Source organism: Podarcis tiliguerta, assembly GCF_965153285.1.
Source record: "Podarcis tiliguerta genome assembly, chromosome: 7".
Classification (NCBI taxonomy): domain Eukaryota; kingdom Metazoa; phylum Chordata; class Lepidosauria; order Squamata; family Lacertidae; genus Podarcis; species Podarcis tiliguerta.
In genome coordinates this window covers 55,378,083-55,390,618 of record NC_139540.1, presented here as the reverse complement: position 1 = coordinate 55,390,618, position 12,536 = coordinate 55,378,083, and the positions used below count along the sequence as shown (strand labels likewise).

General features: G+C 40.6%; 1 protein-coding gene across 13 annotated transcripts in view; it reads right to left on the bottom strand.

Moving 5' to 3' along the window:
• ATP9B (ATPase phospholipid transporting 9B (putative)) overlaps positions 1-11,707 on the bottom strand; it is a 113,178-nt gene extending 101,471 nt beyond the window's left edge. For 5 of the 13 annotated variants that reach the window (XM_083449147.1, XM_083449148.1, XM_083449149.1 and 2 more), the window contains exons 1-2: positions 11,458-11,582; positions 1,528-1,701 (exon numbers count right to left, since the gene is read on the bottom strand). Coding sequence is in view for 2 of the 13 variants with exons in the window: in XM_083449146.1 (XP_083305272.1) it covers positions 1,528-1,701; positions 11,458-11,552 (269 nt within the window). In the remaining 11 variants the exon portion in view is untranslated. Of the gene's footprint in view, positions 1-1,527; positions 1,702-11,457 lie in introns of all 13 variants that reach the window. The other 8 variants (XM_083449145.1, XM_083449152.1, XM_083449142.1 and 5 more) reach the window with 6 other exon arrangements.
• Positions 11,708-12,536: the final 829 nt, after the last annotated feature.

The window sequence follows — 12,536 nt, the reverse complement described above, 5'->3', positions numbered from 1 at the left end:
CCCAAACAGAAATGTAAAAGACAATAGATTATATAAAAGTACCTGAAAAAATGTGGGGGGCACCCAAAGCTAATGACTATTTTTGCAATTCTGAGCACATGCAAATGTACAAATCTTTATCACATTACTAATTACGGCAACTTTTTATTGTGCAAAAAGTGTGTTTAATATAAGTCTAACATGAGAGAGCTCTGACAATGCAAGACTAATTTCCTCAAGAGACTCTGCTAAAGTCAAGCATGAGAGTTCAGCACAAGAGGTTTATAAATGACAGCAGAGTACTGGGAGATAATTCTAACTTGTATTCACTCTAGAGTCATCAGTTACATGTACTTTTTAACCTTTAAAGCTGAAATGTTAACTTATCATCAGTTAATGAATTTACGTTTCCCCCTTCACCAACATCAATCAACTCAAGATATTACCCACCGTTAGTGAATTAGTGTTAAGGCTCTCGGGAACATCATTGAAAGGGTACTGCCATCTCTCTTTCCAGGTCATAAAAAATAAGTTAGGAATGAGGCCTCCAAATGGGATTTTTGCCCATTTTAATTCCTAAACTAATGAAACTTTGTAAGGACAATACGCTCTAGGAAAAAGGACCTTTTGGCAAACTATTTTGAGAGGATGGGCAGTGTCAGCAGCCAGCTACAAAGAATAAAGCATGAGGATAAAATGTTATTGACAGTAATGAAATGATCACAACAGCCATCACTGATGAGCCAAAGAACAATGGAAAATCAGATTCTGAGGCTTCCCACCACTGGTGCCCTTCCACCCTTCGGATTCCGTTCTTAGACCGAGGTAAAGTTTGCAAACGGGAACACTACTTCCGGTTTTGTGGAGTTTGTAAATCAAATCATTCATAAACAGGGCTGTTCTTAAACCGAGGTACCACTGTGCTTACATAAACTCAGAACAAGGAGCAGCAATCTTTGGCCACTCAATATGGTCTCTCCCCAATGGCTGTTTCCAGAATCCCCCTCCCCACCCCACTTGCCTCTTGGTGAAATGGAAGTTACAGTCTCCCAGAGTAACCTAGGGGAGAGGAGAAAGGCTCAGTAGAAGTACACATCTTCGCACACGCTCTCTGAGCTGAAATTGCTCTGTTAGGAACCACCTTGGGACTTGACAGAGGCCAAGTAGAGGGAGGCTAGGAAGAATTAGCTTCAGAGATCACATAACTTCTGGCACATAGCCAGTGAGAGCTTCAGGGATGAAGGAAGAACGAGGGCAAAAGATTATCTGCATTCCTTAATTCTTCCCCACCCCACAAGGAATCCTAAGAGGGTAGAAAAAAGTATTTTGGGTTTGCTTCCACCACTTCAGTTCAAACCCATCCTGCCCCACAGTAAACTCCATGGTGGCACATAATTGCAGTTTCTTAATTTTCAAATATTTTTCTTTCTAAATTATAATGAGTTTTGCTTTAAAATACTTTCCATGTTAAAAATCACCCTGGATTTACTTAAACTACAAGACAGAAATCAAGCTATCACAAAAAAGAAAAGAAAAACAGCAACAAACCTGGTACAAAGGAATTTCCATCCACCGCAGACAAACCATTCTAAACCTCGTTTTCTCTGAAAAATTCTGGCTCTTGGCAATGTATGGTAATCGCTTTCATCGTTTTCAAACCCTTCTTCAGACATCATTAGGGGCATTTCATCCAAATGCGATGACTCGTCCTCTACTTGGTACCTATTGGTTTTGCAAATAAATAGATAAATAAATGAGAACATTGCACTAACTCCAAATAATTGATAACATTCTTTTTAGCTGCTATGTATATATAGCATGTATTCAAAGCATTCTTAATATATAAACACACAATGGCCTTGTCTGCACACACTAAGCCAAATAATAGTTAAGCATGAATGAGCAAGTACACTGATATAGTTAGAAAACTGCAGCCACTTTGATCCTCCCCTGCTCCTGAAGCTAAAGAACACCACCAGGAGCTAATCCATAGTTTGACTGAGAGGACCTGAGAGGTGTCAGAACTGAGTTCCAGCTGAAAAAAAGCCCTGGATAAGGCCTTTCACTTTTACTGGTGTCAACCTCAGCAGCTCATACCAGTTTTTAGGCTGTCTTGTCTTTATATCCCGTATAAGCTGTCTGCGTGCATAGACATCAGTCCAGAATTTGATCAACTCTGGACCTAGGCCTGCTAGGAGGAGGTGTCTTTGGGGATGTTCACAGCACTGGCCACTATCTTGCAAACAATATAAGACATTCAAGCAGCCAATGTCCACCATATTTGGAAAAATGACCACTGACCATAACTTGATCATGCATTTGGAAGCATGTGTAGAGACCATCTAATCACAAGTTTTATTACAATAAAGAATGATCTCATGCTTGGAATTCTGTTCTGTGATTGCTGTGTCATTATGAACTGAAGAGAGCAGAACCACTGCCCTCCCTTTTTTTGGCATCATACAGGTGTCAAATCTTATGGGGGGGGGGACCACGTGCTGCTGTTGGTACTTCTGGATCTGTGGCACTGAACTCTTTCATTACTTGCTAACCCCAAACTCTTCCTGAACCATGTTTAGTTTGGTCACTCAACCTCAGATGCTTGCTAAGCTACAAAGTTATGAGGCAAGAGCAGCTGGAAAACAAAACAACTCTGGCCATTGTTTGTTTGATCATTTGTGGACAACCTGTGGTTAGCTGAACAACTATGGCCTAGCATTATATGGGAACCAGACACATATAAGCAATGGTATGTATCTCATGGCATTCCTTTACACTTGCTAGTGTTAAAGTGGCTAATGGACCACATTAATAGGATACTTTTCTCAACATAATTTACACTGAAAAATCATGAAACAATTGCTGTTAAAACAAAGTTCTAATACTTAGAAATATATGCCTGACTGTTCAATCTGGGCAGGAAGGGGAGGGGAGAGAAAATCAAAATCCTCCATTGCACAACTTACAATGAAACAGGGTACACCCATCTTTGTCAAAAATTACATATTTCTATTCACCAGTAAACTAAAAGCATTTCTTATCATCATCTCAGGAGTTAAAGAATGAAATTTATTCATACCTCTTATAAAAACACGTTTTCTCAAAAATGTTTTAAAATCAAGAACTGTGGTGTTAACTCTACAAGTGTGCCAACTACTAAGATAACAAATAAGCATAATGTTTAGTAACTTGACTTCAAAATGCAGCCTTTGAACTGGCAAGCAATTTATTCTTCTCCAAAAAGCAATTTTCCTATTGTGTTAGAATTTTTACCACAGTATTTAAAAACAATACAATGATGAATAATGGATTTTTCATAGGGAAAAAATTTCGATTTCTTTGTGATCTAGTGCCATGTACACTGAATTGTGCTAGTTTACCATGAGTGACAAACCAATTAAGTATAATGCTAGAAACTTTTTATAAAATAAAGCTCTGAAAGCCACATGAATAAATAAGTAAGTATGCATAACACATCACTGGTGTTACTAAATCAGATACAAGACAGGTATCTGGAGAAAAAATGGCTTCCAAAAGAAAAAGAACATTAATATTAAACAAGTTCTAACAAAAAAAGAAACTAGGAGAAAAGAGATTACAATACGTACTTCAAAATTAACTTTTATATAAATATCTGCTGTGAAAATAATACCATGCTCTCTTCAAACTTTGATGGCTTTTCAAAGGAACAGTAACCAAATGAGTTAATTAAGTGCCAATTGCACTTTACTGTCTACTGCTTAAATCATATCTATATTTTAAAAAGTTGTTTTCTTTTATATTATCACCACACAAACTACGTAAACATCAGCAAACCAAAATATGCTTCTGCACATACACTATCATGAAGGAGCTATTGTAACATTCCTACCCCTCTATTTTTCAAGGCATTCAGAATGACAGTCAAATATAGAAACCCTGAGCAGTCAAGCAAAACTCTAAGTTTCTTCGTGCATTACTCCTAATGTTTAATTCACGGTGAACTGGCAAATCGTCACAATTCTCTCCCATTGCTTCTCAAAATTCCTGGCACTTTATTTCTGAATATTATGCTGCTTTGGAGTCACTACTTCATTCTTATAGTGGAAGCATTCTTCAAGTCCAATCTTCTCCTTGCTTCTCTTAATCTATGAGAAACTTTTATACTAGCTGCTGCAATTCTGGAGAGAATTAGCACTTATGGTTTCATTCTCAGCCACAAAGAAGTGGGGCGCTGTTTCAGAGTTAGGGTTAAACTGAGATATGATTAAGTTTACTGAAGACACCACACTATATAAGAGGGTGGGGGAATGCAAAGAGTCAAACTGTATGAATGAGCATTAAAATGGCAAAAGCAGTTTACTGTAATTAAGTAAAAAGTGATGCACAGTGGGGCAAAAAAACTATCACATAAGTGTTGTGTGATTTATTTTTTAAAATGAATTGAATTAATTTGCATAGGGTAATTTGAATTGGAAAATGCTGAGTTTGCTTGGAAAACTTTTCTACTGGCCTAGAAGATAATCTAATTTAGCAAGTTTATTTTATTTGCATCTAATAAAAAAGCTAAAAACTATGAAACTGCCAAGCTTTCATATTATTTATTTGGAACTGACATTGTTACAGTACTAATGAACTTTTGAAATGCAACATTTTATGCAGAAAAATAGAGGATGGATTTTTTTTCACCCCATATCATTGTGTAACATACACTGAGCTGGCAGCAAATGACCAGGGAAAAGATCTTGGGTTGTGGAGGTTTGTGTAACAAAAATGACACATTGTCATTACAGCAGAATTCTGTGCAGTAGTGAAAAAGGAAAATTCCACGGGATTGAGTCAGACTTGCTGTGAACACAACTCATTGCCCATGAAGCAATATGCTGGAGGAAGAAAGAGAGAGGCAATATTAAGCAAGTCCTCTTCCTTGTGTGCTGTTCCAGAGAATCAGGGGAGTATCTGAAAAATGATGTGTGTGTAAAACTATGCATGCTGTCGAGGAAGTGGACAGAGAGTGTTTTTTCTTACAGCCCAATGACACTTAATGGTAGATTTAGGAAAGATTTAGAAAAGACAAAAGAAAGCACTTTTTCATGAGGTGCGGTGTTTAATTACAGAATTTTCCAGGACATGGTGTAGTGATGGCCACCAACACAGATGTTTTAAAAGGATATTAGATAAATTCAAGGAGAATTGAGCCTATCAACAGCCACTAGTAATAGTAACTACACTGGTACCTCGGGTTACATATGCTTCAGGTTACAGACTCCGCTAACCCAGAAATAGTACCTCGGGTTAAGAACTTTGCTTCAGAATGAGAACAGAAATAGTGCTCCGGTGGTGCGGCAGCAGCGGGAGGCCCCATTAGCTAAAGTGGTGCTTCAGGTTAAGAATAGTTTCAGGTTAAGAACGGACCTCAGGAACGAATTAAGTACTTAACCCGAGGTACCACTGTATATGCTGCCTCCAAGATCAGAAGCAATGCCATTCACCAGGGAACAACAGCGGAAGAGGTCTATTTTGCTGATATCCTATTTCTGGGCTTCTCTTATGCATCTGATTGGCCACTAAGGCGGCAAGGGATAACCATATAATGAAGATATCCCCTTCCACATGCAATCACCTTCTAGTCCAGATTGCCTTGACAATTTCTTTGGTTTAATTACAGCAGCCTACTTCGAAATCTTGGCAGATTACACCAACTTCATGCTGAACAATTCTCTGTATTCATATCTTCTTAAATATCACATGATATACACTACAAAACTGCACTACAGAAATATTTACAGAAGTCTATCTTAAAAAATAAATTGTAATTCCAAACCAGGGGAGTTAAATTGTTTTCCAAGTACTTCCCTGTGGGTTTACCAGTTTTAGTAACAAAAACTCCTATAACTCTAATTTTTGAAATAATAAATATGCAGTGTTATAATACCACCAAAATTTCAAACTATTTTATATCTAACAGTCTCAAAGTTCACATATGCAGTACATGTTGGATATTAAATGCAGTTTTCATGTTTATGGGTTATATATAACACTTCTGTAGATACATAGCAATATTTGGAATTTTATATATCTTTTTAGAGCCATTTAAAATAACGTTTTATTTTTATGGAATATGTGAGCTGATGAATCACATATATAGTGAAGAGCAATTTCTGTAACTATGATGACAACTTTCCCAGTGAATCTGGAAATGTTTTCAGTAACTACAACTGAAAGACCTGTAACGATACCCATGTTGCACCAAGCTCGCACACTGGTTCACATAAATACATACCTGGGATGGGTGAGAACTTATTCTTAAATGGATGAGAACTAAGACTTTTAGTTTGCCAAATTTCTATTGCAATAAATGCCGGAGTTTTCTGTTTTAACAGCAAGCTTGGTATCTACTACGTGACCATTGTTATTGCAAACCTATGTCACACCCCTTGTTTGAACATTCTTAACTGGAATAAAGTGCTATAATTCTGTCTCATAGGACTGGGCAAACAGATTGACTGAAATAGTATAGTGATGTATCTTGTTTTATTACTTTTTTGTGGATAACACTGGGGGAAAACAAGACACTATCTCTGGCTTGATCTTAAAATAAAGATACCATGAGAATTGACTGATATATTAATACAAAGACATTGACAAAACTTAACTATATGAAACTAGAGAATGCTTACTATTTTTGTCCAAGGTTTAAGTACTTTGTTATCAGAGACAGATACAAAAACATAAAGATGTTTTAGAGGTGCGGGAAGATAACAAAAAGGCCAGGCAGTAAACATGAGCATGAGTCACACATATAAGTCCTGAACCTAAATAATAAAAAACCTTATTTGAGAATAGATTAGATAAACTGCTCTAAGCTTTCAAAGGACAATCTTTAAAATGAGCTTCTGAAAGTAGCATATTTCAGAAGCAAGCTTCTGAAAAGCTATGCTTAAGACAAACAGATATGGTGATCTGAAAAATAAAACAAAACCCTATTTTCTGAACCTCTCTCTCCCATTAAAGAAAACACAAGAACAGAAACTGTCTGTTCCTGGACTCTAAAAGAACATATAATACAAACTAAGAATCAAGTAAACTATAAAATAGCTTTAAAACTGTATCTTTATTGAATGGGTGAAAAAAGCCTATTATCTTTTACAAAAAAAAAAGGGTTCCAATTTGGACAATGAGAACAACATCCCATACCATACAAACACAAAATGTCAATTAACAGATTTGCATTAATTCTCAAAATCAAATATTTCACAACTACTTTAAAAATTCAGAATAAAAAAGAAAAAAATAGTCTAAGATTTGCGTGTAACTCATGAGTAGTCTATATACAGAACATGCTTCATGGGGACATGGGAACACGTTTTACAGTGCAAAACCTGCTGCCCAGATTATCTAGTGTTAACAAGTTTGCTAAAAACAAGATTGTATGCATGATCTGATCCAACAATACATTTGAAAATGTATCAAGGATTTACTTACGTAAATAATTATGTATCTAGAAAACTAAAGTTGTTATCTCAAAGAGGCAATGTTTACTTAAGCACCATTACCCAGTTTACCACCATTTTCCAAACATGTTCTGGGAAAACTTGGAAGCTTATAACAGCAGACATTATTTCCTACATACTCACACAGGAATATTGGGTGGTGTTCTGAAGTACAGTGGTACCTCAGGTTAAGTACTTAATTAGTTCCGGAGGTCTGTTCTTAACCTGGAACTGTTCTTAACCTGAAGCACCACTTTAGCTAATGGGGCCTCCTGCTGCCGCTGGAGAATGATTTCTGTTCTCATCCTGAAGCAAAGTTCTTAACCCGAGGTACTATTTCTGGGTTAGCGGAGTCTGTAACCTGAAGCATATGTAACCTGAAGCGTATGTAACCCGAGGTACCACTGTACAGTCTTTTCATGTGGGGCAATTATGGCCTGGCCAGCACACCATGAAAACAAATTGTGTATCCTATATTCATTGTATCCAGTACACAGGGTATCATGGCAGACCAGTCATGTGAAAAGAGCGCCTTAAACTAACAAAGTCTGTAAACCACAATCCTTGTTTATTCAGGAGTTGAATTTAAATACTTCTGTTTTAAATTTTGTATATTTTATATTTGCATCATTGTATGCTGCTTTGAGAGCTAATGATAAATATTGGGATATCAATTTTTTTAACAAATAAATTATATTTACATCTGCAAAGATATGTACTGTATATGAATGCATTGTTAGTAAATCAACTTGTATATACAAGTTGTATATACAACACAGTAGCCTTTTGGAAGCCACTGTTTACCTTATCTGCTATTATCCTGAAGATGTACTGAAATCCATAACCTACAGACAGGCTCAGTAAGTTTACTCCATCATCTTCAACCCCATGACTTACATATTTAAGAAAACTAAAAATATGTTACGTTAAATGCCCAATACTAACCTAAGTTGGTAGCTAAATAATTTAGATGTACACACTGAGAACAAATCCAACAACACAATATTTTTAAGGAACATTTTAGATTGTTCTTTGTAAACTGCTTGGAGGGCTTCCGTTGAGTAAGAAGTATATAAATTTAATTAAATAAATAAAATGCTAAACTTAACAAAACCCCTTTGGTCATTTCCTACAGCTACCACCTGAAAGTCCTTTAATAAATTATAGTGATATACCTAAACCCCTACGTTATGAGTTTAAGAGTAAGGTGCCAAGTCCTTAGTTAAGGCATTATACCCTTATGCCCTTTCATTAACATATTTACAAGGTGAAATGAAAGTAACTGTGTCTGAGATTACTCAGATATCTGCACCTCCACAAATACCTTGATATCAGCGTCAACAATGTACAAAGGATTATATACATTCTGACTTCTGCTAACACAACAGAACTTCCCCTCCTTCTCCTCTCCCTGAACCCTCTCCACTCATCCTCTCTGCTCTTAATTCTCCACAGCAGGTCTGGGCTTGGTGCTTGGGGTAAGGACCAAGGCAAGGTAGTGGAAGTTCCGCTGCATGAGCCTAAGTCATTCTACTTGTACAATGACTTAGCTGGATACAACCCAGTTGGGAGTGTGAGAAGAACAGGACTCTAAAAATACAGTGTGATTTTGTGATAGAATGCTTAAGACTTACAGCAGAATTCTGTGCATATCTACTAAGTGCTTAGTTTCAGTGCTTTAAATAGGGCTTACTGCCAGGGAAGAATGTAGCCTAAAAGTTCCTTCCCACATTTACAAGGCCTTAAGGAATATTTGCACACCTCTATTTCATAATGAAATGTGATTCACATTACTCCATCACACCTTTTCATAGCCCAGTTATACTCCGCACTATTGAAAACTCCTCTCTTGAAGAGGGTCTTGTATCTGAGGTGATGCATGTGAGATACTGTATAGTTTGATGTAGTAAGGAAGATGGATAGTGAATGTAATGTATACACCAACAGCTGTCAAATGATTGCCTTATCATAAAATTCAACTTTATAAATCTGTTCAAGTAACCTATAGGCTATAAAGCTTATGCTTTAAAGACAATAAAAGTTAGTCTCTGAAGTACCACCGGGCTCAATCTGTCTTTTCTTGTATTTACAATGTTCCCAAATGTGTTGATTTTAAAAAGAGGAAAACATGTTATCTGTTTCATCTTTTCTATAAGTCTTTAATTTTTCATATGTTTCTCCAAATAAAAGATACCTTTACAAAACCTAAACTTTCTGTGCCTGGAAATCGGATCCCAGAGTGCTTATACATATGCACCAGTATTTCCAGTTTTAGTTTGCAGCTTCTTTCTATCAGAGGCTGCCTCCACAAATCACAGAGTACTGGATAAACTCCAAGCTGTTATTGGAAGGGAGTTCAGACACCTCCTTAGGAGTAGGACCAAACTCCCCATTGCCATGTAGGAAATGGCATACCAGCCTAACTCAAAACCTTTGTAATCAAATGAATTCCTAAAGCATCCGTAATCAATTGAACCCAACGGCATGAAACAACTATGTTAAAGTGGTCACCAGATTCCATTTTTAAATAGAACACAGTAACAAATTTGTTCCTCTAGATCAGGGGTTGTCAACCTGGTCCCTACCTCCCACTAGTGGGCATTTCAGGATTCTAGGTGGGCGGTAGGGGGTTCTATGGCACAAGCTGAATCCTCCTTCCATCGAGCACTGGTGGGCGGTAAGGAAATTTTACCATCAAGAAAGATGCATTAGTGGGTGGTAGGTATAAAAAGGTTGACTACCCCTGCTCTAGAGAAACAATAATGAATTGAACCTAGAGACCTGTTCAGGTGCTCTCCCGACATGTATGAGGGGAGAGTAGGCCTTTGCCCATTAATCATGCCCCTGGCTCACACAGACTCAGAAGAATGCGCAAGAAGGGCACCATGCATGCACACAGGCACCCATGGAATGAAGAACCCATAGGATTCCCAAACACATGGGAATCCTTGCCAGTGCCTTTGCAGTTGTTTCTAAAAATCAAAAGCCTCTAGAGACATCTGCAGCAGCCTGAATGAGAAAGTTCTGCCTTGTGAGGGAACTCTAATTTCCTCCCTAAAATTCTTACGCCAGTATTTCCAACATATTGCAAGTCACCTCAAGAGCTTTGGTTAGTAGGGAAGGCCATTAAAATCAACAATCATTTTCCTCCAAGTAGAAACAAGATTCAGTAGCCAACATCTACAGCCCAGTCTAGAAGTTTGGAAAACTGGGGGAATGGATTCCAGTTCTGCCACTGAACTCATCCTGCATAAAAATTAAGTGGTTCTGTTGAAACTCAACATATGTAAACAAACATCAGGAAGGGTAATCCAGACCATCCACCACATATGATTTGCTCCAAGCTTGAGAAGGACTTAGGCGAGAGACCCTTAACCACAGAGGTGCTCCCAACATCGTTCTTTGCCCATTCCTCCAGTTGCCTATGGTAAGAGCCAAGTGTCAGTGGGGCCCTCCCTGCTTCCTAGAAGTGGCACACTGCTCTACCAACCCTTCCTTCTGATCCCAGAGGTCGACCCCCTCAGTGGCAACAAGGACACACTCTGCACATGCTCAGAGTATTCATCCATTATCACTTTCTATGTTCCAGGGAGGAGCTCTAGGGCATTGCCAAAGCAGGGCTCTGGACTTGGAGGCACTGGTCCCAGGGCCGAGACATCACACCACCCCTCTCCAAAATCGGGGCAAAGGGAGCCTGTCAAAGCAGCATCACTGCAGCGCCAACCCCTGAGCACCTTCCCAGAAGGGACAGCCTCCCAGCCCCCCTCCAGCCTAAGAAAGCTGACAGCCTGACCCCCACCCACCCACCCAAAGGCCCAGAGAGCCGCAGCCGTCCTGTCCTGTCCGTCGAGTGAGGGCCCCAAACGCCTCAGCGGGGCGAAGGGAACTGCCAGCCAAGTCGGGGGCTGCGCAGGATGGAGCCCATCCCCCACCAGGCACCTCACACACCAGCACCCCTCACGCGCGCGCCCCCCCCCCCGCCACTTCCCTCCCTCCCGGCCGGTACCTGCTGTGCCTCTGCGCGGCGGAGGCGTTGGTGTAATACGCCGCCCTTCGCTGGGTGCTGCGCGGCACCGGGTGCAGAGGGATTTGGTCCGCCATCTTTCTCCGCCCACCCCCTTCCCCTCCCCCCGCCCGCCGGCTGGCCGCTTCCCCTCCTCCCCTCCCTCCCTCTGCCCCGGATTTCCCCCTCCCTCAGCTTAACGGACGGGCGGCGCCGTCACCGCCGACGCCAGCTGACGTCACGCGGCCCGCGCGCAGTGCGTCGGTGACGTAAGCGGAGGCTTAGCTTTTCAAGAGAGCAAGCGAAAGAGGAAGCGAAGGGCGTGAGGGAAGCCGAGCGAGGCGGAGCGCCGCGTCCAATCAGCTTCCGAGAAGCGCTCGCGCTCCTCCCCCAGCTAGAAGAGAGCGCGCAGGATGGGCGAAGCGCGGAGTTCTGAAGGGGCTGAAGCGGAGCGGGGAAGGGAAAGCGAAAGCCCAGCGGGGTCGTGGTGGGGAAAGGCAAGCGCGGACCTGCGTCTCCGTGGAGTCGCAGAGATCGCAGGATTCAGGTGCCTCTTTCCGCTGAGCGCTGCTGCGTTGGAAAGCTGGAGGAGGAGAAGATGGCAGCTTCACTCCGTTTCCTTGCGGGAGTACCTTCCCGAGAAACACGGGTAGGATCGGGCTGCGCGAAATCTCCCTTGGTGGAGATGTTGCCGATAGTAGAGCGGCTCACGGCACGCCGCTGTGTTTGGTCGGCATCGCCATCCCTGCATGCAGAGACGGTCGGTTCCGCTTCCTCATTGGCTCGGAAAGTCCCAACGGCAAGAAGTTCAACTTCCAGAACTCCAAAGTCAAGCTAACTCCAAAATAAACTCCAGCTTACTCCCCGCGCCTTTGATTGCTGCAATAAAGTTACTCAGTTAAAATTACGAGTTGCCGATGGATCTCGCATGGCACAATGATACGTAGGCACGCTAAGTAAGGTACTATAAAGGTAAAGGGTAAAGGGACCCCTGACCATTAGGTACAGTCGTGACCGACTGTGGTTGCAATGCTCATCTCGCTTTATTGGCCGAGGGATCCGGCATACAGCTTCTGGGTCAT